The 27,304-nt window shown below is 48.2% G+C and overlaps 1 protein-coding gene across 16 annotated transcripts in view; it reads left to right on the forward strand.

The window, feature by feature from the left end:
* NCAM1 (neural cell adhesion molecule 1) overlaps positions 1-27,304 on the forward strand; it is a 292,392-nt gene that overhangs the window by 219,572 nt on the left and 45,516 nt on the right. For all 16 annotated transcript variants that reach the window (XM_026505739.4, XM_044386647.3, XM_048217424.2 and 13 more), the window contains exons 2-8: positions 9,832-9,906; positions 11,577-11,795; positions 12,829-12,972; positions 13,379-13,516; positions 14,637-14,754; positions 15,178-15,344; positions 21,592-21,734. In XM_026505739.4, coding sequence (XP_026361524.1) covers positions 9,832-9,906; positions 11,577-11,795; positions 12,829-12,972; positions 13,379-13,516; positions 14,637-14,754; positions 15,178-15,344; positions 21,592-21,734 — 1,004 coding nt within the window. The remainder of the gene's footprint in view (positions 1-9,831; positions 9,907-11,576; positions 11,796-12,828; positions 12,973-13,378; positions 13,517-14,636; positions 14,755-15,177; positions 15,345-21,591; positions 21,735-27,304) is intronic.

Raw genomic sequence — 27,304 nt, forward strand, 5'->3', positions numbered from 1 at the left:
GAATCCACCACGACTTATGTGTCACCGAAGAACAATTTTAATATTAACATTTTAGTAAGGGATGATATGGCTTATCCAGAATCCAAATTGGGGGATTGGGAGTAACGTTTAGATAGGAAAATCCAGCTCACAGCCTCTGGCCTGATCCTGTTGGTGGCTGCCACCAAATCAGAGTACTTAGTGGCAGCAGAGGAGGGTACAGGTGGGCATGAAGGCCAGGCCCATGGGGGAGGGGCGTGGGAGGGCAGAGAGGATTCAATCTGGAGATAAAGGCAGGGCTATAGTAGGGAGGGGCATGTGGCTGGTTGATCCAGAATTTCAGGAACCTGTTTCCAGCCCCCTTCAGAATCACTCTATCCCATGGTCTGAGTGGCATATATCCCTGAATCGATAGTATTTTTCTCTACTTATGTGCTTAGCTCATCCAGCACAAAATCAGCCCCTTTTCCATGCAAGTTGACCTTAATTGAGACCAAGTAATACATGCTTAAGATCAAGGATCATGGAGCCAGGTCTGCATGGGTTCAGCTCTTGGCTCTACTTCTTACTGGCTTTGTGACCTTGGGCCAATAACTTAACCTCTCCGTTCCTCGGCTTCTTTGTTTGTCCCGTGGGATAATAACAGTACCTATCTCGTAGGATTGTTACGAGACTTACACGAATTCAATAAAGGGCTTAGTAGGGTGACTGGCACATAATAATTACTATATATTTTTATGTATCTTTGTTTGAGAATGTGAATTTTTCACATGACAGAAACCAAATTTAACAACTCTTTGCACTGGTTGTTTGAGAGATTATAAGCCTTTATATCTTCAATAGCCCAGATGTGCTTAAAGCTACGAACACATAAGGACATTTTTGAAAGACATGGGCAGGATCTGAAATTCTCAGGATGAAGTCGCACGCTAGCATTCTCTAAATTTCTATTTTCTGGGTGTAAAGAATACAACATCTGCAAACAACAGCTGGACAAATATTAGAACATATAATTCCAACTTCTTGCCATGTTGGCAAAAGCTGTTGGGCGGAAGGGGAACAATTCTCTTTCTATCAAAGTACCTTTTTACAGCTGGAAGAAAAGAAGTTAGGTGAGTCATTTTGTGAAGGCAGCGTTTCGGGAGAGCGGCCCTAAGAAAACATTGTCGGGCACCCTGGACACAATCAGATAGTGTGCAGCAATCTGTTAGGAAGGCCTGGGTCCTTGAGGCAGATTGAGAGATTTTATGTTGTTCATCTGGAGAACCTTAGCTGAGTCCCAAAAACCTATTCGCGTCCTTGCCCGGCACTTCAGTAAGTCAGCTTCATGCAAAGTGCTGGCCGAAAAAAGGCAGACAATAGGAAGGAAGGTCAGAAAAGGAAGCAGGGAAGCTGAGCTTCCGTGGAGAAGTGAGCGCGGCGCTGGAAGCAAGCAGGCGTTTGAATTGGCTGGGACAGGACTGGCAGAGCCCCTGCCATTTGTCCAGCTTTCATAACTGCGCTTTCATAGAGCAGTTCTCTTGCTTGATGACGCCTGCTCTTTTGGGACAGAGGTGAGACTAGGGCAAAGCAGGTAAAATAGCTACTGAGGACACACAGAGGAAATAAGACACAAAAACAAGAAGGGCCTTGGGGCGGGAGTCGGCCCGTGGGGCCAATGCTGTGGGTCCCGGACTCCACAGCAGGGACCCTCGGCGACTGCCCCCGGAGTGTCCCGTCTGTAAAAGGAAGGGGTTGCAGAAGATGCAGCAGGTCCTCTCTGGCTCTCCCCTCCTTTGTTACTAACGGCTCCAGCATCCTGGCCACGAATCCAATGTTGCAGAAGACTGAGATACCACAGTGTAACCAGACCCACGTTTGCCACCTCTTAGCACACATGCATGCCTTCAGCTGTGTGTTCCCCAGTGCGAGGGGCTGTGGAACATTCCTGCCTTGACCCCTTGTGGGCTGGATGAGACCAGGCGAATGCCTACTCAGAAAGGATTTCACTCCTCATCTGGAGTCTGGCCCTTTCAGACTCTACGAGTATACTTTCAACGTTCTGCTGCTTTGGAGAAAAAAATATATATAGTAAATTCTTCTATGTATCTCCTTCCTTTATGACCTTCTTCTAAAATAAGCAAACAAAAAATAAACAAGTACCTTTTCATCAGAGCCAAGCTGGCTTCTCCCCTGTGTGTCTGATCTGTGGGTGTGGTATGGAAATTGTTCGGGTCCATTTTGGCCTGCTTAGTATCCCACTGAGTCATTTCTTCTGACTACCCATGAAACACCCGCCAGAGTGCTCCCACTAAGAACTTTGGGCTCTCTTGGGGGTGGGGATTAGAGGTGGGAGTGAGGGCCTGGGCACCAGCATGAATCTGTTATGTCTGAGCAGATTAAACCAACCTGTCTATCTTCTAGCCCTCTAACCGGGAGCACAGGACACCGTGATGTGACGTTAGTCAAGTCTTCTAGCTGCTAGGTTGTTTGTGGGGACAACAATGATGGCTTAAAAACCACTGACTTCTTTCTTTCTATGAAAGTAAACCATTTGATCAGACCTAACAAAAATGCTAATTTGACCCAGGGAACTCGGGAGGCCAAGAGAACTGAAGCCGTTACATGCCTTGGCTCTGTGTTCTGACTTGAAGCCAGTCCCATGAAACAGAGCCGGCGCCCAATTAGTCCTGATTCCCAGCAGCTTATATCATGTATAATGTTAAGAAATTCCTGCTTCTGGCAAGTGATTTTGCTGTTTGGCCACCAGAATTCCATAGGATAGAATGTTCGGGGTAATGAGATATCAGATTAATCACGTAGGCTTCGGTTGTGCAGTGATGCTCGGAACTGTTTCTTCCTTATTGTAACGTCTATTATAGTATTGTGTGACATGGAAAGCTGAAGAATTCTACAGCCGTATTCACCTTCTCTGTACCTCCCCCATCACTTTGGAAGAGCCGTGGGACTTGAGGACGCTAAAGAGAATGTTCACCGGGACTATTTATTGCATGGGTTTTGTAAGGAAACATTGCCCAGTTTGGGAGGTTGGAGACCTGGCTGTGTGTGCACTCCACATCTCCTTCAAGTGAATTTAGTTTAGCGATGTCTGCACACGTCTGCAACTTGTGAGTGTGGCTTAATCTTGACACAGGGAGCTTTGGTTCTCCATCCTAATGGATAAAGAATGAACCTTTCACCACCCCCAAGACTCCTCTTTCCTTCCTCTTCCAGGCTTGAATTCTGCTCTGCCACATTCGCTGTGTGCTGGCGTTCTCAACCAGGAAAGACCACAGGTCTCTGAAGGGCGTCCTTCACTCGCTAGGCTAGATGGCAGCCTGGGGGACGCCAGGGTCTGGCTCCTGTGGGGGCTTCACACACAGGGCTTCCCAAGGGTTTGGTTATAAACTTAGTTGGCCTAGGAACCTATCTAGGTTACTTCTGATGTTTAGGGTTAGATGGGAATTAGAATTCTCTGCACTTCCATAGATGAGGCCCCAACTGAGCAGCCCTAAGCATGGCTTCTAGAATGTTTCAGTTGCTGCTATGATCCAGCTTTAAGCGATGAGGATGCTTTCAGTGGCAGTTAGAATATGGTCTGCCTTTGTGATGACATCATACAGAACCTGAAGCCAAAATCTCTAAGAACACATATTTTACAGTTCCCTTAAAATGACATTTAACTTTTGGGTTAATACGTGAAAGTGAAACCGTCTGCCTCGTTTTCTTCCTCTGCCCAGCTGCCGTCAAGTAGCTCGAGCCAGAATTACAGGACTCGCGTGTCAAGTATGGGTGAGGCGCCTTTGTCATTCCTAATTGTTTATTTGGTTTTCTCTCCCAAAATGAGATAAATTTACCTATGTCTAGCTGCTTTTTGCAACAATAGCAGTCTGATGAGTGGCATTGTTCTACACACACACGTTTATCTAGGCTCACAGAGGATGTACCATATATATAAACACACGCACACGTACCATAATACGTGTCTACAGGTAGTTAAGCGGTTCCCGTTATGTTATTCTCACTACAAGCATGATGGGGGGTTTTGTTTGCTTGGGGTGTGTGTGTGTGAGTTCAAAATGCTGTCATATATGTACCGTCATTTAAAAAAATAACCCACATTGGGGCGCCTGGGTGGCACAGCGGTTAAGCGTCTGCCTTCGGCTCAGGGCGTGATCCCGGCGTTCTGGGATCGAGCCCCACATCAGGCTCCTCCGCTATGAGCCTGCTTCTTCCTCTCCCACTCCCCCTGCTAGTGTTCCCTCTCTCGCTGGCTGTCTCTCTCTGTCGAATAAATAAATAAAATCTTTTAAAAATATAAAAATAAAAATAAAAAAATAACCCACAGAGCAGAGCTGGCGTTTGGTACTTTCCATACATTGCTTTTCTAAATCATCTCGACATCCCTATGAGATAAACAGGGTTGTTATGTTCATTTATAAATGTGGCAAGCAGGCTCTGAGATTCTCCTGCGGACTCAGAGTTACCTGGTGTCCGAGCCGGGGTTTGGGCCCAGGCCTCTCTGACTCCAAACCCTGACTTCTTACCTATGGCTGTCTCCTGACATTTAGTTATCACGACAGTCCGGCCACACAAATGCAGTCTTACCATCATCTCCATTTTACAGATGAGAAAACAGGCCAAGGTGAAGTGGTTTGTCTAGGGCGCCTGCATTACTGTTTTTTGCCTTGGATTGAATTCCATCATCTTGCATAGCAATAAAGTTGTGACTGGCAAGTAGAATGTCCTAAATTAGTGTAGAAAGTGGAATTGGGCCACCTGACCAATTGGATCATTCGAGAAGATTACTTTATCTTAAACCATAAAGAGAAACATTCCTTCCCTCAAAAACTGATCAAAATAATTTCTTTGGGAAGGGTTGTTAATAAGGATTTATTAAGAATACTACTACACAGCAAGCATAAAGTGTTTATTATGTGCCAAACTCTATTCTAAGTTCTTCACATACATTAATTCACTTTGTCTTTCCAACAGCCCTATGAAGAGGGTTCTGTTTGTCCCCATTTTACAGATAAGAAAACCGAGGCACCAAGAGGTTAAAATACATGGCAAGATCACACAGTTAGTAAGTGGCACAGCTGAGATTCACACTCAGCACTCCTGGGCCTCAACCATTCTCCAGTCCTGCCATATTGGTTTTGGCTTTATTTTCGTTGAGTTTGGTTGGTTTAGGAGTGAAGTTATACTGTATGTTCCCTCAAGTATTTTGCTAATAATGAGAGCAAACTGCCAGAGGCAAGTGGGGGCCCCTCAGTTGTTACGCTCCTGGTCCAGACATCTGGATTTCCCATAGGTATGGTCACATGAAGGGGATTTAGCATTCAGTTAGAGTTGGAAAATAAAAAACAACTCTCTGTGGAAGTGGTTAAGTATGGTGATACTCAAGGTCCATTTCTAGAACAATAGCTAACAAAATAAATGCATAGTGACACTGTGATGCCTTTTTCAAAAATTCTTAGCTGTTATTATATAGGTTCTAGAAAATCCCCTCATCTGGTGCATAGTCACTAATCACATTAATCTTCTATTGTTCACCCTTCTCTTAAATTGGTGACCAGGGCATCTTCTTACCTTGGTTCTGGGCCTGCTGCACACCTGCAGTCCGTCTTTCTCAGCAATCACCATCTTTATCACGATTGAACAAGAAAATATTTTCAATTAGCCATGGGAGAGACCTGGGTTTACATACTGCTGTCAACTTCTACCTTGTCAAACACATTAGAATCTGAAAAGAAATGCAGTAAAAATCAAACTGCAAGATGTTGCTGACTCAAGTGAAAGCTGTGGTCTCCTCCTTGAAATCAGAATAATTTTTCTCTGTTTCTTTGCCTTGGTAAGATTTCCACCTTTCCTGATAAGTTGCCTTAGCATGTTTTATGAACTGAAATCCGAATTCACTTTTCTTTAGCAACTAAAGGAAATTCTCTTGCTTCTGCTAGAAAGTTGAGAGTCTCCCAACTTCTACATCTGAAGCTGTTCGCTAAACAAGTTCACCTCTTTTCGAACATAGCATCGATTTTTAAAAAACACGTAAACAGAAAACACATTTGAAAATGTACATATCTCCCCCACGTTTATTTTACTTTTTAAATCAGATGAGGACGGAGGGCAGAGGGATCATTCTCTTCTTAAGAGAAACCTTTTTTGGTCTGCTCACAAGGGATAGAAGAGTGTGGAAGAAATATCTGGAGCTTTGGACTCCATCCAGCCTGGGTTGGAATCTGGACTCCACCATTACTTTTGGCTCTGAGCCTCCACCACCCCCCCCCTCAGCTGTGAGCTAAGAGTTATAATGCTGTGATCATCGGTGGGCGAGGAGGCCAGTCGGAAGTAACCAGGGTAGAAATGAAGACAGCAACTTGACTATAAGGTGTTTGTACACTCTGTTCTTCCTAGCCCATGATTTGGAAAGAGAGCAAATGGTAACTACTAGGTCATAACGAGCCTGTGAGACAGCCAACCAAAGGTTAGGGGTATAGAAGAAAGAGCTGGAGACTTAGCATCCGATGACTTTGAATCTCAACTGCTCGTTAGCTGAGTCGCCCTAGGCTAGTTTTTTGCTTCTCTGAGATTTAATATTCCCTTGTGTGGGATAGAGACAATAAGGTAGGCCTTCTTATGTCTCTGAACTGTTGTGAGCATCAGACAAAGGAATGGAGAACCTTTTGTAAACTGGAACCTGTAATCTGGGTGCAGAGGGCTGTGGGGGATGAGGACCCTTCGGGTCCAAACACCTATGTGTGTAAGCGTGTATCTCTGGACGCATCTAGAATGGATGCATGGCATTACTGCAGAGCATTTGTGCAAAACAAGAGTTGAGGAGAGGGTTTTCTGGGAGAAGGGTTTTCTTAGGTTTCTTTAAAGGTATGAGTTAAGCCTGGTTAGGAAATTTCACTTATATGTGCAACTGGAGGAAGGCAAAAGTTGAGGTAGGAATTTTTATTGCAAACAATGAAAGGCCTAATAGAGTAAGAAAGGATGGGGTACCGTGAAGCAGAGGGAGGGAGTTTGGAGAGTAGAGCAGGATTTCCATGCACCGTTATTAAAGCTAATAATTCAAGGTTCAGCCTTTGGGGCAATCAGCCCTTGTGCTACAGTGGAAGACATCCAGGCGTTGGCTTTAAGAGGGGCTGGGGTTCCTCTGGGCCAGCTTTGACTGGTGCTTTGAAGGAGGAATCATACTATCTTTTCCATGTGTGCCGGGAGTCTAAATGGCTATGTCTTCTTGAAAAACCTTCTGTGATGATGAATGTGTGCGTGGGATCTGCTGAAGCTGGGAATTCCTTTGAAATCCGTGTTTCTGATTGCTCTCCACGGCCCAGAGAAGGATACTGGCCACATTTGGGTCTGAAACTCTTGAGCCTCACCGTGTTCTCTGGCCCCTGGAGGGTCATGTTCTGTTTGAAAAGAGCTGAAAAGATGAAGGCTGTTTTTTCACTTGGGATAAGAATATCCTTCTCGGAGCAGTGAGGGCTCTGGGAGAAAAACAGGATCCAATGTTGAGGCTGGCTGCTGATGCTCTGCATATGGGCCAGTGAGCCTTTCAGGCAGAAATATGCCTCTCATTCTCTGAAGAATGCCCCGGTAAAGTCCAGAAAGGACCATTACTTACGTGACAGATGGCACAGGCACAGCTCCTGGGCTTTCACAGGCCCATCGTTCTGTGGAATGGGAGGCATGGACAGAATGGAAAGGTCTTGGTTGGTCTTGGATGGCGCTGGCCTGTAGCCCTCTCCATCAGGCCCCATGCCCCCAAAATACTAAGGGCCTTATCAGCTCTGGGCTTGCTCTGTTCTCTTAGGGGATGGGGAATCTGAGGGTCGTTCCTCAGGTTCTCCAGATTGTTCATCAAACCAAATGAATGGGAACTTTTTTATCCTCTACTCACAGAGGCAGCGTTGTAATGGAAAGAACACTTACCTGGGAGCCAGGTGGCCTGGGCTCTATGGCCACCACCACCCTGCCCCTAAATAGAGGTGACCTTAGTGAGGTCACTTTATCTCTCTTTCTCACCCGGGAAATAAGCAGGGGAACACGGTGCTGGTTGAGACTCCTTCTGGCTCCCTCGGTTTGGAGCTGAGCGCACCCAGCTCTGGCCGGAGGAGAGCCCATAGAAACACCACAGCGAGAGACACCAGCACAGGGTTAGCTGCCCCCGCAGCTGCATGTGCTGCGTGGCATTTCGGGAAAGGTAGGGGATGCCCTTTCATTGCTCTCTGTGAGAATTCAGTCCTGGGCCCCGGATGAGTCATCGGCAGTAAACCCAGCAAGGGAGCGGCTGGCTGCCCCCGGATTACTACGGTATTTCTTCCAAACCGGCATTTGGCAGTCTGAGTTCCCCCCTCTTGTTCTCACGGTGGAGCACTCAGCATCCTCCCCCCCCCCGCCCCCGCCTGAACTCTGTGCCTGATTCCTCACTCTGTGCCCTCCCTCCTTCCCTTCGCAGTTCCTTTCTGCACCAGGCCACCCACCTCTCCCCTGCCTCTGCTGCTTCTCCAAGGTCTGCTTTGTCTGTTGTAGGTGGCGAGCAAGGCCGCACCCCCAGTAGCCCGGTGCTCCCCATGCTCCCCTTGCCAGCCCCGTGCAGGCCCTTTGATCCCTCTGCTCTGCTGAGTGCACCACAGTCCCTTCATCACGGGAGCACAGACTGAGACCAGCAGCAGCTCTGCCTGCCAGTCCGTCTCCATGGCAACCAGCAGGCCCTCGGTTCTGGGTGCAGAGAAAATGGCTGTGCGAAGGAAGGGCTCACTGAGTCTCTATTACCTGGCCTGTTGAGTCCCGGCCCCTCCTCCGTATCCACTTTAAGAAGCTACCTGCGTTGAACCAAATGTCCGTTAGCTTTCAGCTTTCAGATGTACTTTACCTAAGAGGAGGGGAGGCAGAAGCAAGTTGAATCCAAATGGATAAAAGCATTGTTTTCCCTACCCTAAAACTATATATTCATGAGAAGCAGTTATCTGCTCCAAGCAGATATACGAGGAACCGAATGAATACAGCAATCTGTGGGACCCAGTGCCATGTATTTTTTATAATATTTTTTTATTATATGATGTTAGTCACCGTACAGTACATCCCTAGTTTTTGATGTAAAGTTCCATGATTCATTACTTGCGTGTGACACCCAGTGCACCATGCAATACGTGCCCTCCATGTATTTTGTCTTATCGGTGGAGAGGAGTGACAGAGCAGGGGATAGTCGAATAAAAATGCAGCGCAAGGAGCCAGGAGATACAGGGAATTCCTCGGGGCACAGACCACAGCCTTTGAGGAGGGTGATGATGCTGTACGCTGTCTCCTCTTACGGAAAGAGGGGTGTGGGTCCCCTAGTCACAAGGCAGGGTGAGCATTTGGCATCCCCTGTTTCCAGATCCATCCAGATCATCACAGTGAATCCTTCTCCGTAGTCATGAAGCACGGTGACATGGGGAATTGGGGAGGTCAGGAGTGGCAGGCTTCCCTTGTCACACGGCCGTGGGGACACTTCAGGCTGATATCCAGAAGTAACTGATCTGTTATTTCTGTGAATCCCAGAAGTGCTGCCGTTTGGAGCAGGATCACGGCCTTCTCTAGAGGTCAGAAACTTGTAGAGCTGGGGGTCACCCCAAATCTCCCAGGGACCCCACACTGTCTGATAGGGGATAGCAGTTCCACAGGGAAGGATCCGGACCGTGTCCATTCCTGGCTTCGGCACAGGAACCATTGATTCTTTGGTGGTGACAGGCTCTCAACCCAGACCACATCCCCTCTTCACTCTCTTAATCCAAGCAGGGAGACCCTGTTTTTCAATGAAAGCTCTGAGTTTCCCTCTCAAAAATCCTAATGTGTGTTTCAACCAGACTTTGTCTTTTTCAGTTTCTCTGCAGGTGGATATCGTCCCCAGCCAAGGAGAAATCAGCGTTGGAGAATCCAAATTCTTCTTATGCCAAGGCAAGTGCCCCATGCCCCACTGCATTTAAGGCGAGCGCCGGCCGAGCGGCAGCCAGTGCCTGTGCGTGCGGGGCCAGTCCTGCCTGGAGCTGCTCCCCTGCGGGGTCCGTGGTGTGACCGGAGGCTGGGGAAGCTCTCAGGCCCTCTTCCTTCCCCTCGCAAAGGGCTTCCCCGACACAGTGAAACGTGTCGTCAGGCTTCTGTGTGGTGATGGAGCAGGTCTAGGGATTTCCTGAGGAAAGTCAGCACAATTCCCAAAATAGCGACTCAGCCCGGTCCCCTGCTCTGTGTGCCTCCGGAGTTCTGTGCGCGACGGGGTGAGCAGTGCTGCCTCAGACACCATGCCTCCGCGGGTCAGTGTGAGGCTGGCTTCTCAGAATCTCCCGGGACACGAAATTCCAGGAAGGTCTGAACTTGCCTGAAAGGAAACTGAGTACCGGTGGCTGTTGTGCTGTGAGGGTGTGGGTCCCCTGTCTGTCCCGCTGCCCCCACTGGAGCTCTGGGGTTTGTCGGAGCTGGTGTCCTTGTTTTTTTGTTTAGAAAATTTGCCCCATTTCCACAGCTCGGATAATCTCGGGAAACGTCTGTGGAGGAGAAGCTTGCGAGTAGGCTTTGGACTCCCCGTGTGGGCGGGGAGCGGGATCCGGGTCGTGGAGGAAGCGGGCAAGCGGCGCTGAGCTAGGTGCACGCGGCGACACTGAGCCAGCGGCCTTTGGCGGGGGGGCCGGGGGGCCTTAAAGGCGGTCCTGGTTTGCGTTGGATGAGGTGCCTCGTGGCCGCCGGGTGTGTGCACTCCAGCTTCGCCTTCATTACAGCAGTTTAAATGATCCGGAGATGCCGCCGTGGAGCCCACAGCACATCTTGCAAATAGCGATATTTATTGAAAACATGATGGGCTCTGAAAGGAAGCCGGCTTCATTTCCATACTAAGCATCTGTGCAGGGCTGGGTGGTGTGGCCCAGGGAAGGGCGCCGTGCAGGGAGGCAGGGTGACGCCGTGTCCGCCGGAGCCCAGAGCCCTTGTTCCAGCACCGTGTCTGAGACGGCGAAGCAGCGGCATCTGCCCCTGCTCGGTGCCCAGGGAAAGAACGCATGGGTGATTCTGGCTGTCTTCTTCGCAGGATTGAAGGAGATGAACATGTCTGTCTGAGACGGGTGCTGAAATGATAGCCGTGCCAGTTTGTGCCGGCAGACACTAGAATAAAATTGGTTGGAATCCACACTCCTAGACTAGCTGGTGTCTCCCCTTCCTCTCCGGAGACCACAGTCTGAGCCCTCAAGAACAAGCTGATGAGCTGGCTCCGACTCGCCAGGCCCTTGAGCTCAGATCCTGGACACGAATTCCCTCTTCTGTGAGGCTGGAGCTCCTCGCTTAGAGCCTGGCACACAGTAGGTCCTCAACACACACCTCTCCTCTTCCCTCACTAAGGACAGGCGTACTCTCAGAAGCAGTGGCACCAGGGGCCATCGAGTTCTTCCCACTCACTGTGAGGGGTGTTACGTACATAACGATGACGCCCAGAAGCCAGAGGGAGGCGGAATCACGTCCTCCGTGGTCCCCGAGCCCGATGACCTCTTGTTCTGTAGCTCTTGCTGAGTGCCCACGGTCACCCTAGAAGGGATTTTGTCTCTTTAACTCCCGTGGTTTGAAAATAATCTCTTCCTCTTTAGTGGCAGGAGATGCCAAAGATAAAGACATCTCCTGGTTCTCCCCCAACGGAGAGAAGCTCACCCCGAACCAGCAGCGGATCTCCGTGGTGTGGAACGACGACTCTTCCTCCACGCTCACCATCTACAATGCCGACATTGACGACGCCGGCATTTACAAGTGTGTGGTCACTGGCGAGGATGGCAGCGAATCAGAGGCCACGGTCAACGTGAAGATCTTCCGTAAGTGCCTCCTCCGTCTCCTTCTGTATTCCCCGTCCTCTCCTTTGGCCAGGAAGACACGTGTAGCAGGCAGAGTGGGAGGGCAGCCGAGGGCCCCCTGAGGCCTTCCTCCTTCCACGCCCCGAGTCTTTTCTGAATTGAGCTAAGAGCTCCAGTATGTTCTTCAGTGATTCTGGGCCAGTTCAGAACTCACAGCCCTGGTTCACGCAGATCCCAGCTACCTCCCTCTGGCCTCCATTCTCTAAATTCAAATTACACAGTTCCCAGAGGGGTGCTAAGGGTTCCCTTCCCCAGGTGCTGCCTATCGTACAATTCAAGTTCTCCCTCTTATTTCACTCTCCCCTGCTGCTAATGGAGTCCAAAGGCTCGGTGGGGTGTGGCGGATTATTATCTGAACACTCTGGGCCACTCAGAGCAGGCGGTTCCCATTGTCAGTGAAACCCAGTCTGGAGGTGGCACCTCATTACCTTGTTACCAGGCATCTGTCCCGTTGGCCAGCGTAATGGTGGGTGACAGCTAATGGAACGGTATTGATTGCCATAGTATTTACTGCCATTAAGCCTGCCTTTCTTCTGTCGTGTTCTTCAAAATGTCCTCTGCTCTAGGAAAGCTGGGTTTGGGGTATCAGACAGAGTGGGAGATGGAGAAAGGACGATGACCAGTCATTGTAGACTAGGTGTTGTACCTGTTCATTCCACCTTGCTTTGTGCCTCCTTGGCACCATCCCACTTGGCAAGAGACACTTGGTAAAGAGACCCCTTTACCTCCATAGACCCTTTTTCACACAAAGTACGATCAGGTTAGCACTCAGTGAATAGACATTAACTGCGAACATTGATGCCATATTCCCCTACTTACAACAGCTGCTTTGCCTGGCATCTTGGCCAAGGATGGGGTGGGACCCTCTTGTGCCACTGTATATAGGGTTGAGAGCTGCCCACAGCTTGAAGCCAAGCAGTATGGCTCTACCGAAAAAGGGTCTGTGAGGGGGAACCAGCTGTTTTCCCTCACTCTGCTCCTGCTCATTTTCCAGAGAAGCTCATGTTCAAGAATGCACCAACCCCGCAAGAGTTCAGGGAGGGGGAGGATGCCGTGATCGTGTGTGATGTGGTCAGCTCCCTCCCCCCAACCATCATCTGGAAACACAAAGGCCGAGATGTCATCCTGACGAAAGACGGTGAGGCCTGAATTCCCTGGCGGCTGCCCTTCCCCCAAGCCACCGGGTCCCCTAGGGTTTCCACCTAGTCCAGCCCCCGAGGCATTCCAACCCAGCCTCAGATGCCGGTGTCGCACAGCCCTGTGCTCTTTCCAGGTCCCGCATGTGTGAACGTCCGGAGCTTGTACATTCAGGCACTTGACCTTTTCTCCCAGGAAAAAGACAAATTGCCAGTAGACTTTTGCTCTTGGCTCTATGTCAATGCCAGGGCCACATTTCTTGATTTCGGTGTAAAGCCCCCCCCCCATCCACCGCCCCCAGCCCCAGAAGATTGCTGCTGGGGAAGAGGAAGGGCCCTGCAACCTGCCTGCCAATACCAGAGTTCACTGACTGACCCTTGGATGAACCCGCCTCTTGTCTCTTCTAGTCCGATTCATAGTCCTGTCCAACAACTACCTGCAGATCCGGGACATCAAGAAAACAGATGAGGGCACTTATCGCTGTGAGGGCAGGATCCTGGCACGGGGGGAAATCAACTTCAAGGACATTCAGGTCATTGTGAACGGTGAGGAGATCCGTTCTTCCTGTTCTCTCCATTACTACTGCCTGGGTCTCCCAAATCATCCTCCGTAACTTTCTCTTTGGTCTGTTAACACGCATACGTCTCAAGTGAATCCCCCTCCCGGTATAGCCTCTGGCTTGTTTTGTTTTCTCTTAATACATTGGCCTTTTGGGTTTCCCTCTCCTTGGGGGACTTCTAGTGCAATTCTTCAACGTCCTTCATTGTCTTACAGCACTAGAAACTTTCCCTGTGCTTTCTAATAAATTCTTATTCATCCTTCATTGTCCTTGATCTTACCTTAATCGTGAGGTAGTCCCTTGGTTCAACTTTCAAAGAATTTATTATAATCAATTCAGTCCTCAGAATAGTCAAAATCATGGGCCACGGGTTTATTAATCTTAATCTGCAGTGTGTCAAATAAACACGCCCTGGAATTGATCTGACATTTACAAGATGTTTACAGGAAGTTATAATGTCAGTACTAAGAAAATAAGTAAATCGTGGTTGAATTGTTTTGGCTATTGATATGTATTTTTTGCCAAATTCTCCCCCTCTCATTCCTTTGGTAAAAACCGTTTGTGCACAGGGCTGTTTATGAAAGTCCCAGAGAAATGTCGCTCAGTGAGCTGGTGCATTTCAAATTGGTATTAACCATCTAACCACCAAGAACAGGTATTTTCAGCTTTTTCCAGTATCAAGAGCCCCCTTTTGGGTGTCAAGTTCCAGTTACCATGGTATTGTAAGATTAATATGCATCGATTGAAAAAATACATCATGGTAAATAACTGCTATAAGTTGAATCCTATTTTAAAAGGAATAAAACCTATCTATGAAGCTTTTAAAGCTATGTTATTAAAAACAATATTAATATTACATATAATGATATTTCGTATTGTTGAGAAACATTGATGCATGTTTGTGGGTGACTTATTTATTGAGTTTGGAGTGATTATTTAGGACACATCGGAATGTAGATCGCTTATACCACCCTACAGCTGCCCAGGAGTCTTGACCTCCAGGCCATGACCCTCCGACCTGAGGTCCCCTGGAAGTGCCTGTTCTTCAGGCCACTGGGTTCCTCCGGATTTTCACAACCCACCCTGACAGCTCTTCCTTCCTTCAGTGCCACCCACCGTCCAGGCCAGGCAGAGCATCGTGAACGCCACCGCCAACCTCGGCCAGTCCGTCACCCTGGTGTGCGATGCCAAAGGCTTCCCAGAGCCCACCATGAGCTGGACGAAGTAAGAAACCGGCTCGTGCCTTTTACCATGGACTCGTGGAGAAGGGAGCGTGGAGCCTGCTGTTCTGTGTATTGGCATTTTCGTGGCACGGGTGTGGGCTGCTTGGGAATCTCAGCTCTCCGTGCAGCATGGTTGCCTTTCTGTAAGCTTCTCTTGCCTTGGGCATTGGATCCCTTCCAGTGGGGCAAAACCAGAGGCCTTCTTTGGAATGTTTGTAGGCAATTTATAGCCCTTGGACAGAAACAGACGTTTGGGTAGAGGAAGAAAAGGTGTGTATGTGAAAGTACAATCTGGGGTGTTGACTTTCTGTGAAGACCGAGTCTTTCCCATGGGCTCAGTGTGCATTCTGTGGAAACTGGTTAAAAATAAACATCTTACTTCTGTGGTCAAAATTATGGCACTTGGCATTTCTGCACCTTGTAGGGACGGGGAACAGATAGAGGACAAGGAAGATGAGAAGTACATCTTCAGCGATGACAGTTCTGAGCTGACCATCAGGAAGGTGGATAAGAACGACGAGGCAGAGTACGTGTGCATTGCCGAGAATAAGGCTGGAGAGCAGGATGCGTCCATCCACCTCAAAGTCTTTGGTAAGGACGGTCGGGGTCAAGGCCATTGTTCTGCCACAGTTTCTCCTAGCCCGCACATTCTGTCCAGCAGCAGGACCCCGTCCTCTCTGCCTTGGAATCTGTTCCGGGTGCAACCACGTCTGCCAGCTCCACGCCCTAAGCCCAAGTCCACGCTATCCGCCTCCTCTCCTGGTCAGGGACAGAGCCTCGCAGCGGGTCTCCCGCCCGCCCCCCACCCACAGTGGTCCCCTTCAGCCCCTCCTCACAGTAGCTAGAATGATCTCAAGCACCAGTCTGCTGTTAAAATCCTCCCATGGTTTCCTGTTGCCGCCAGAAGAAAATCCAGACTCCCTGCCTTGATGTGCGAGACCTAACCTGAGCTAGCCCCTGCCTTCTTTTCCAACCTCATCTTTCCTCCACTTAGCTCCACACTGACAGCTCTCCAACCCTCAGGCCCTCCTTCTGTGCCTTAGACAACACTGAGCTTGTTCCTTGTCTTCGGGACATTGCACTTGATACCTCTCCTGCTTGGAATGGCATTCCCCTACACCTGCTCTGAACCGCCTTCTTCTCCTGCACCATTCAGATCTCAGCTCAACCTGCCTTCTCAGTGAATCCTTCCTACACTGCCCCGGCTAACGCACCGCTACCACCCACCCACCTCCACTGATGTGCTTCCACTGATCTGACTGTAGCTTCTTCACCACACTTATCCTACCTGACCTGGCTTCATTTCCATATTTGCTCTGGGGATCGTGGCCTCTGACCTCCACGAAGCGTGTAAACACCGAGATAGTGGAGTGCTGGCTGTTCTGTCTCTCTCCTGCTTTATCTCTGCCACTCCACACAGTGCTGGACTCGGGAAGGCCCGTGGTAAACATAGTGACCAACCGGCTGACTTCCTGTATCTCCCTTGCTTCTTTCCGTGGTCCGTGTGAAACGGTGCCATCAAAGTCATGAGAAGAGCCCCTAGTCTCTATTCCCTCTGTCTTGATAAACTTAGTTAACTTCCGTTCATTTGGAACTGAAATGTATTTTGACCTGACCTTGAAAGTAGAATTTGTGGCCGAGAAATGCTTAACCTATTGGCTTTCAACACTTCTCTGCTCATGTTTTTAAAAAAGACATGGGGCGCCTGGGTGGTTCAGTTATGTATCCAACTCTTGATTTTGGCTCAGGTCATGATCTCAGGGTTGTGAGATCGAGCCCCTCGTCAGGCTCTGAGCTGAGCATGGAGCCTGCTTGGGATTGTCTCTCTCTCCTCTCCCTCTGCCTCTTCCCACTTCCCTCTCTTTCTCTAAAAAAAAAAAAAATAAATAATAATAAGACAAGTACGCTGGTCCACTATAGATGGTGCAGCTAGGTGCCAGAGTCCCCAGGTCACTATGGTGTGTGCCTGGGGAACCTGCTTGGGACCTGCTTGTGGGGCCTGATTGTAGACCTTTGAAACATCAAGTGCTTGTGTGCAGTTGGACCCGCTAATCTTAGGTGAATCTTATTTCTCCATTAATGACAGTTGGGTTTAGAAACTGGTTATCAGTTCGGTTCACATCACCTGGCTTTCCTGGAGAGTGAAAGCTAATGGCCTTGGGAAATATTCTTGACAGTTTTTTCTCTAATTCTCTTCCCCACCACTCAGATTTCAAGTTCTTCCATATTATAAAGACAGATGCATTGTTAACATATTCTTTCATTTAACAGATAGTGACTAAGCACCAGTGTTGCTGGACCGAGGGGCAACCAAAATGAGTATGATGTGGTCCTTTAACTCTGAGAAACACGAGGAGGGAGACGAACTTGGAAGCATATAAATTATAATAGAGAGTGTCAGCCAGCAATATTTGAGTGCCTGCTGTGGGCCCAGCCATTGTCAGAGGGATGAGAATGAGTAACAGGCACGCTCTCCTCATCCGTGGGCTCACGGGCTAACATGGATGACCAACGCTGAAATTTTTAATGACAGCCCATTGTAAGGACTTCATAATGGCAACGGGCACAGTGTTTTAGAGGAAAAGAAGACCTGTGGTCATGTGGGACAGAAGGCAGAGAGGTCTTCCCAAACGGTGTGCTGTTTCCCAAGCAGGGCTAGCCAGGTGAAGAACGGTGGGCATGGGCGAGGACACAGAGGCAGGAAGGATGCATGTTGGGCTGATGGTGAGCTCCTTGCTCACAGGGACCGCGTACTCCCAGCTACGAGGACGGTGTCTCACAGATCGTAGGTGCTAGAATTTGCATAAGGGAAGGCAGAGCCTTTTTTATGTGAGTGAAGCACAGTGCAAATGGCAAGGAGATGAGTCTAGAAATGTGTAAGCATCACTTGTCTTGGGAAATTCTTGGATATTAGCTCCGTAAAGTAATAATACCCGACATGAAGCAAGCACTTATAATGTATCAAGCACCACGTGAAGTGCTGTCTGTAACCGACTTTCAGTCCTCAGCACAACACTGTGAGGTAGATTTCATTCTTGTTCCTATTTCACAAATGAAGAAACTGAGCCCCGAGAATTAGGTGACCTACCCAAGGAGCCAGGGTTCAAACACAGGCAGGTGGCTTGGAAGTCGCTCTGCCTGAGCAGGCAGAGGGGAGTTACTACTCCAGGAAGCTCCACTTAACACAGACTACGTCTGAATTGTAGACGGAATGGCTGGGAACACTGAAGTCAGCACGAACCTCCCTTTGCCGCCCTGGGTCACACGGTTTCTCGGTAGAGGTACACTCAGTTCGCACTTGGCTGGTCAGGAACAGATCTAGGGTTCTCTCTAGTGCTGGTGGGTGCCCCAGGAAGTAGGTGCGCGTAGTGAGTCAGGAGTCACGTGGGGCCAATGGAGAGTGAAGAGCTGGATCAGGTGTCGGGGAGGAGCTGACGGGGCAGGGAATGAATGTAGGATGCAGGAACTGTGGCAAGGCGGGCTTTGTCTTTCCACCCACCTCCCTCACCAGGCATCCCCTCCTGCACCCCCCCCCCCACACACACACAGAGCTTCTTCCCCGGGAGAATAGGTGCTAGTCCAGAAGGGCAAATAGAGGAGAGGTGGCCGGACTCCTGCAGAGACAGGTAAGTAAACCACAGACTCCTAGGGACTCTGTCTAATTCAGCCCCCATGCAGAATGAGAGCCCCCTCTGTGATCTCCGGGGGAGCGTTCACATAGCCTCTTTGGAGCAACCTTGTCCCTCACGTACACACTGCTTCTCCTCTCCGTTTCACGTTCCTAACCTCCTCTCCCTCCTTCTCTGGCCTCCCTTGGTTTAGGAGATTGGTAATAAGGACAGGACACCAGGTTGGGGGGGGGGGACTAGCGAGGTACGGTTCCCTCGTTCTTTCACTCTCTGTCCTGCTCCTTCCCCTTGGCTTGCCAGGGGGCCTAGCACTAGGGGAGGAAGCGGGGCAGGTTCCCCAGTGGCGGCCGAGTTGGCGGCAGTGAGGCAGAAGAACACAGAAACCAGTAGCTCGGATCGTAGAATAGGGCTCAGAACTCCGGTGATTCAAGACGGGAAGGCAATTAGTATGTACGGGCACATCTAAATTAGAGACTGCCGTAATTGTACCTTACCGACATCATTTTTCCCTAAGAAAGGGGCACGTTCTAGCACGCATTGCCCTAGTTATCAGCCAGAAGCTCTTTTTACTAATTGTTACATCCTACCTTTCTTTAAATTTGGCAGTGAATTTCCATTACTTTTCTCCCCCATGGGCCCTTCTGAAAAAGTATTTTTGTCTCCGCATGTTCCTGTTATGCTCACACAAACGCTCTTGAGGCCTCATGCTGCTGTGGGCTGAGGCAGGTTCACCAGTGGGTTTGCTTATCTGACCCCTTAGGACCAAAGCAGCCTTTGTGAGTTACAGCACAGGGTACAGCCTGAAGGGAGGTGCACCTGGTCATGTCCAGCTTCTCAGTGCAGAAGAGCAGGGCCCCAGAGCCCTCCCTGGGATCGGGCTGCGGGAGCCTGGATTGGGGTGGGAACAGACGAGACCACCCCTCAGTGGCAGGGTGCAGAGGCGTGGGCGTGACAGAAGAGAAGAGCCTTGCATGCTGGGAAGAGTCCCCAGGACGTCTGTGCTCACAGGAGGGTCCGTGGGGAGAAGTGCAACGGAACGATCTGAGGCAGTAAGTCCCATAGCAGCAGGTGGAAAATAGACAGGGATCCAAAGTCAAGGGCCCGCAACAGACGTTAATTACGATGCTGTAAGTACCATCTGAGGACATAACCTGGAGATGTTCCTCTAGATGCTGGTGTGCAGGGGAAAGTGACCTTGCATCTGTCCGTGTTTGCCTGATGATGCCCATTGTCCCAGGGTAATAATGCAGAGCAACCCTTTCACTCTCAAGAGTGCCCTGATTTGGACAATAAAGTATATTGATATCCTAACTCCAAGGTAATATTCTAAGGCTTCAGTGACTTCTGACAATAGCCTTGCTGCTTCTGTAGTGCAGAGAGGTTAAGATTTTATTTATTTATTTATTTGAGAGACAGAGAGAGAACACGAGCAGGGTAGGGGGCAAAGGGAGAAGCTGAGCAGAGAGCCCAATGCGGGGCTGGATCCCAGGACCCTGGGACCATGACCCGAGCTGAAGGCAGATGCTTAACCGACTGAGCCACCCAGGTGCCCCTTTTTTACACTTTTCCATCTGTGATTTTAACAGTGTAGAAATTCAACTTTTATTTTATCTTTCTCAAACCTCCTGTCTGGCCACACTTAACAGTCAGTCCATTCAATATGAGTTGTGACCACCTTGAAAGTCTTATGTATCGAGATTGACACAAAACCTTCCTACGGGAAAACCGTTCTCAAGTGAACTCCATCAATTCCAATTTGTGATCATTTGGCCCCATTGGATTGAGAGGTGCCTGGGTGCCATCAAAAGAGGATTTGCCACGCAAGCTGTTTAGTACAGATTAACTGTAGCAGAATATTTGACCTATGTGGATAATTTTATATAGAAGCAGGTATTTGCTACAGAAAACACACAGCCTCGCCATTAAAGCAGAACCGGGGCCTCAACCTGTAGAAAGTGTACAGGAAGCTTATTAACCTACTCGAGAGCAGCACGTGAATCTGAATGTAAAGGAAATGCACTTCTTTCAAACATTATCCATATATTTGATTTATTTTTTATTTATCTAGCCTCGTCTTTTTCCCCATTAGTAAAATAAGTTACATTTGCTCAGCGTTATCTTTTCTCTTCTATGGAAGGTTTTGCAATTTCAGAGTATAATTGTTTTAAATCAGGAAAAGTCAATTTTCTCTAATGTTTTAACATTTAACTCCGCTTTCAAATGCTTGTGTTTTCTGGCATTACCCAAAACATTTGGAAAATGAACCCATCTCATCTCCTTCCTATGCCAGCCCACTCCGCAGCCCCCATCCCATCTCTCGCCCCATTTCCTTGCTTGAGTCAATGCTACCACAGCTCTCCCAGTCAGTGAGAAGCTCGGAGTCACTTACACTCCTTCTCATTCCTTCTTCTGATTCTTGCCATGCCTCCTTCGCCCTCTGTTCATTTGGCACTTCCTGTGAAGCCTTCCATGAGCACCTCTCCAAAAGCTGCCCTTCCCTGTCTGCCCCCCATCCACCCCTCCCCCAGGACCACCCAGTTCAGGACTCCATTATGCCACATCCGGGGCACTGTCAGAGCTTCCAAATTGGTTTTCCCACCCCAAGGTTTTCTCCATTCTCCATCATCTTGAGTTTTTTCCTAGATTAACCTTCTTGAAGTACAGATAATTGTTTCATTCCTCTGATCAAACACCGCCAGTGGGCCTCCATCCAGTGCCCAGAGATCGTTCAAAGCAAGCGCTGTAACCAGGCGTCCATGACTCGGTGCCTGGGCCCAGCACCACCCACCCCTGCCACAATGCCCTCCTCCCGTGTCCTTGCTTCTTTGCTCTCAATCAAGCAGTTTTCTAGAATGACTCTCTATCCCAAAGTTCCACGAACTGAAGATCTCATGGCCCAGGTCAAAAGCTTTCTCCTCATGGAGGCTCCAGCCAGATGAGTGCTCTTCCTCTGCCCCGTGCCTTCTCCACCCTCTGCCCTGGGTGTTCTTTCTCTAGGGAATCTTGTGGTTATTGCTCTTACATTGAAGTTGTCACACGCCTATTTGGTGTACATCCATAGGGATGCGGTTCTGTAGCTCCTACGACACCTAGAATTGGGTCTTATACTCAGTAAGTACGTAAGCTGCGTGGAGTGCGTGCATGGTATAATTTAAGCCCAGAAAACTAAAAAAAAAAATCAGATAAATGAACATGTCTTGTCTTTTCAGCAAAACCCAAAATCACTTATGTAGAGAACCAGACCGCCATGGAACTGGAGGAACAAGTCACTCTGACCTGTGAAGCCTCGGGAGACCCCATTCCCTCAATCACCTGGAGGACTTCTACCCGGAACATCAGCAGTGAAGAAAAGGTATGATACCACCAAGAGTTTCTGGGCCATGGGATGCAGGCTCAAAGCAGTTCTCGTCTGCCCGGGCCCCGTTCTCTTCAGGGAGCCAGAAGATGGGTTGCGGGCCCCGGAGGCCACGCCAGATCCCATGGCCTCCATCCTCCAGCCTGCCTGGCTGTGGCCTGATCGGTGTCCCCATGCGGTGGCAGGGCCACAGTTTCCTGCATAGATCTATCTACAGGGCGTGAGGTCCGTGGGCATGGGCAAGTTAGCTGTTCTGGGGAGGAAGCGGGGAGTGTTTTTCAAACCCAGGAGTACGGAGCTATGAGGAGCAAGGAGAAGTCAAGAGCCTGGTGGTCCAGCTGTCATCGTCTCAGGGGGACTGAAGGGAATGTGTCCCGGAAATAGCAGGGGTCGGAATGAGCCCTGTTAATTCTTCTCCTTGTGTTTTGTAGACTCACGCTGTACATGCACTGTATGCACAAAAGCTTGGTTGCCTTTGTGTCTGCCTGTATTTTCGGTCATATTTGAATATCATTTTGTTCTGAAGGCAAAAATAATTAGCAGTTTCTACGTGACGATTACACTGGGTTCTCTGATACATTCTAAGCTCCCAGCTTAAGCTCTCAGTAGCACATGGTAGCAACCTTCCTGGCAATTTGAAATGACTGGGAAGATTTAGCTTCAGAGCATGTAGATTTATAGGCCACCAGAAAGCTGTCATTATTATTGACAGTGTATACAAATTGAGGTATCCTCACATCATGCAGCCCTTTGCTGCTGAGTGGGCCAAAAGCAGGAGGAAGAAGCAGCTTGGTTTTAAAGCTACTAAAACCCTCTTATGGCACTTCTCTAATCTCATCTCATATACCCCGTAGTAATGGGCTTCATTTTAGTTGGCCAAAACTTTGTCACCTATTCAGGAGTAATGGCCTTAGCCTTAAAGAACATTTATAATGGATTGCTTATTGACCCCATGTCAAAAATGATAGATCTTCACTCTTCTGCCTGCCTAAAGGAAATCCCTACAGAGGGTAAACTCAAAGTCAAAAAGAGATAGGGTGACACAGCAGACCCACATTTGGGATTTGCATTTGAGGATCTGATTTCTGCCCCGTGAATAAAAAACAAAACTAAATCAAAAGGAATAGAAATTGCTGTTCCAAAAAGCCCATTATTTTTTACAAGTTTTACCTCCACAGTTGAATTCGACTTAACAAAAACTCAAGGAACTGCTAAGTATTTTTGAAACTCACATATGCTGTTCGATATTGTGAAAACCAACTGGATTAAGAAATGTGGTGTTTACTTGGAAACTTTCTTTATCAACATTGGAATTAAACTCTAAGCTCAGATTTCAGCTCCCATCATGTATGTTACGTGGATTGAATGTACATTTCAGGGCTTAAACCACAGGGCTGCTGCTCGGCAGATTTTTCTACATCAGGCTTGTGATTTGTCCAGAATGACCCAGTGCATATCGTTGACCTACAGTGAAGGACAGAAATAATATCTGTCCCAGATGAATGATGCTTTTAAATTCAGTGTCTTTTCTAGGAATAGCTGCACAGCTAAGCTAGACCGGAAGGGTTATTAAGATTTGTGCCTACCCTAAATTCTTTCCTAGGTGGGCACTTCTGGCCTGTATCTGTAATTCATTTTTACAGAATGAGAACAAATAGCCAGGCACTAATCCACATTCATACTTACTAAATACTGAGACAAAAGGTATCCAACAGAGACCATCTCAGACCAAGTAGGGGTTGTGTAATTCGATGATCAGTGTAGATCATTTGTCTCAATCTGAGATAATTATCTAAGCCCAGCCACATAGGTTGTATTGTGGTTTCTTTTACTATGGACTGCCTTCAAGTTTCCTCGAAGTCACAATACTGGAACATGCATGAACCCGTGTTAGAACAAGTCCTCCAAACCGGCCAGTGATACGACACCACATTAACATATTTGCCTAAACGAAACCCTATGTAGAAAAGTTGCCATTCCTATTAGTTATATATTAACATCAGAGAGGCTTGATGTCCATCTTATACCGTGGGGAGCTCATAATTAAGAGAACGAAGAGGACCTATTCATGCCAGCTGGACTCTGGGTAACCAGTTTCACTTTCATCTGGCAGCAGCCCCTCGTGATCTCCTCCATCTGAAAGTACATCATATATACTCAGGGATCAAGATGATTAGAGGCACCATATTGTAGGAGTGAAAGGAAACAATTTTCTTTTTAAAATCAGGATGATACACAAGGCAGATAAAAACGGACGACTGTATCTACCTGTTAAGGTCAGGAAGGCTCCTGAGAATTAGACCGCACAAGATGCTGAGATCCAAGAAGTCAGGAAGGAAGGTCACATTTGAGGTTTTCCAGGCTCATCTGGCACTCACTTTGCAGCTTATCCACTAGAAAGGCTCGTGGTCCCTCCCTGAAGGGTGACAGTGTCTGTCCTCTGCAGGCAGCTGGCCAACACTGGCGATCAGGAAGGTCTGCTTCCTTGCCCCTCCCACTGCTCAGTCTTCCCACCTCTGCCCCTCAGTCCTCTGGGTGAGAGCTCTTGGATTTTCCATTAGTCTCCACTCTTCGTCCCTTAGACACACCCACGGGTCTTCCCCATTTCCCATGCCGCGGGTTCAGCCCTTGTGCTTCTTGGTGGTCTGGTCCTAGAGAGCTTCAGTCCACTGGCACTCCCCTAAAGTTTTGCAGTGCCGGGGTAGCTAACACAGATTGCTGTGCAGCGAACTGCTCCCTTGTTCTGGATGCCGTCAGGCAGTTGAAGTATTAGTCCTGCAGCAATTTCCTCATTCTCTTGCATGATATTGAGCTTGTGGTCAACTAAAATGCTCAGCTCTTTTTGTGTGCATTGAAGCCACATATTCTCTTACCCTGTTCTCATGCAATTAATTGCTTCACCAAAAATGCAGAATTTTATATTTATTTCTGCTAAAAACTGTGTTTTGTTTGTTGCAACCCAGCGTTTCTCAGTGGGGTCACTATGGCGATTTGGGAAGGCTCTTCCTTCCTAGGATGGTCCCGTGCATTGCAAGACATTTAGCACTACCAGTCTTCTTCCCTCTAGATGCCTGCAGCCACCTCTAATCACTTTGATGACCAAAAATGCCACATATACACTCTTCCTGGCTGGAGGAACATTTCGTCCGTCTTTCTAACCGGGCGAGTCTGGCTTTCCTTGGGGCTATCCTTAGAGGTCTGTAGGTCTAAGGCATTTCAAGCCACATGGATCCCCCTGTTTTGTTTATGCATTTTTAAAGTAATGAGGTCTAACAGTGAGTGGTGACCCCACTGCACAAGGCCCGGAGGCAGGCAGTTCAGTAGCCTTCCCCAGGCGCTGTCGTCCAGCATCTGTATTAGCTGTTGCCTCCAACCTCACATGAACACTTACATGAAACATATTTGTCCAAGCCTCTGATAAAAATGTTGACAGGGACAAGGTCAAGTGCAGAGCCCTTAGAATGCTCTCACGGCTTCGCTGTGGGTGACTGGCTCAGAAGGTAGAGCCCCTAATGCCACGGTGCTCCTCATGATTGTGATGACTTTTGTGGAAGGTTCAATGGTTTCTTTAATAAAGTTGGTTACAGAATAAGCTAATTAAACCAGCTTGGTCTTCTGCTTCACTGCTTAGTTAAGTCTAGTATTTGTCTAGTATTACCCTTCTTAAGAGAAGAGGAGAGAAAAGGCTTTCAACCATAGGCACAGTGTTAGTAACTTTCTAATGGACCCTGATGTTCCTCTTCATTAAAAGAAAGAAGGGGGGAGAAAGTCAAGCAAAAGCCAGTTCACTGAGCCTGATTGTCACACCCTATCTGATCGTGTCTCTAGGTGTAGTCTGATTGCTCCTTCGACATTGATTACTGTCAGTCTGCTAAGCTTCAGCTGGTTGAGTTGGTTTTGCTCAACGACCGATAAGAGCTAAGCTAAATTTGGGTCATTAAGACCATTAGGGTATCATCTGTCTGAAAGTTAATCCATTCGTTAGTCTCTATTATGTTGACCAAAAAGAAAACAAACCATATTTGAACATCGTAATGGGTCAGTTTGATCAATGTGTCTGGAGGTCATTGTGATACTGCAGGTGCAAAGCGAGTTTGCACGCCCGCACCATCTCATTGCTCATCCCACCTACACTCATTTTAAATATTGCCAGGTATGTGAGTGAGTGGGGCTAACTTCCAGGTGCCATTTACATACTGAGCGAGACCTTTGGAGGATGATTTGCACAATCTGTCGCTAGCGGAACACATTCTCTGTGTGCTTATTCAAACTTCTTATTTGAACACAACTTTGAAATGACTGGTAAAGAAATTCATATGAAGCCTTAATATTTAAGGAAAAGAAGAGGGTCAAAGAGTTGAGATCACAAGAGATAGAAAAAATGGAATTTCGTGAGCCTTGAGTCTTTAGCTGATAGAGTATCCTACAAATCCCCCAAATAAGAAAGACCTTTGAAATTCTGGATTCACTGGAAACGGGATCTTTCTGTCCCTGAGAAGAATTCCTCTTTCGTGCATCGGAGGTGCCCACATATAAACACTGGGAAAGGTGCCTGCGTTGAGCAGTTATGGGCTGGCGTATTCTGCGTGGGGGCAAAGGTAGAGCAGGTAATACTTGCGGATAACTGTAGCGGTGCTTTACTCGAGTTTATTTACATATTCCCGTAGACTTGTGTGTGAGAGAGTAGAACGTGAATATTAAAAGAAACTGGAAGTTAACATTTCTGGAGCATGGTCAGTCCTATCCTAATGTGTTTTCTGTGTGCATATCAGATTGTCTTCAGGTGAGCCACACCATCACCAAATGATCAGGGCCGAGGCATAGCCCACCGTTCCACCAGGCACACGGGCAGGAGGTCAGGCTACTGGAGGCATCTTGTTACTAGCAACTACTCGCTCTAAAAGCCACAAAACCATAGTGATCTGGGAGAGTCACAAGAAGAATCAGATTTGAAAAACAAATAACTCCATATGATATAGCCCTTAAGAAACGCTCTTGATTCATGCAGCCCTGGCATGTGACAGACAAGCTTCTCGGTGATGTGGACTTGGCAGCCACATTTGACATGTTGGCCCACTGTCACTTTGGTCTCTGCATGTTCGTTCCTCTGTTCTCACTTCTTTCTTCATTCCAACATCATGTGACATAATCCAACATTTCCCTCCTCGTTTCTCACAAAAGCACTTCGCATTTAGTGGACTCTTACTAAATGTTCGCTAACTCATTTGCATTTCCTGGATTGCGTCGCTGTGTCTCTGGCATCTGTTCTTTCCTTTCTCCATCTGAACATCAGGGACAACCAGGCATTCATGCCATCTAATAAAAACAACAGTGCAGGTATGATGGTTCTGAATCCCGGTGTGAAAACAGAAAAACCACAAGCATGACAGACTCCCAAGTGCTGGATAAGTAAAATCTCTAGATGTGGGCAGGAAAATCCCCAAGCCTCTGTGCTTCGGGGTTGCCTCAGCCCTTCGTGAGCACCGTGTTGGCGCATGCTCGGGCCTGCGTGCCATCTGGGCAGTCCTCTTACAGAACTGGCTGGAGCCTGGGGCAGCAGCTTGCTG

The sequence above is a fragment of the Ursus arctos genome, unplaced genomic scaffold (assembly GCF_023065955.2).
Source record: "Ursus arctos isolate Adak ecotype North America unplaced genomic scaffold, UrsArc2.0 scaffold_22, whole genome shotgun sequence".
NCBI lineage: Eukaryota > Metazoa > Chordata > Mammalia > Carnivora > Ursidae > Ursus > Ursus arctos.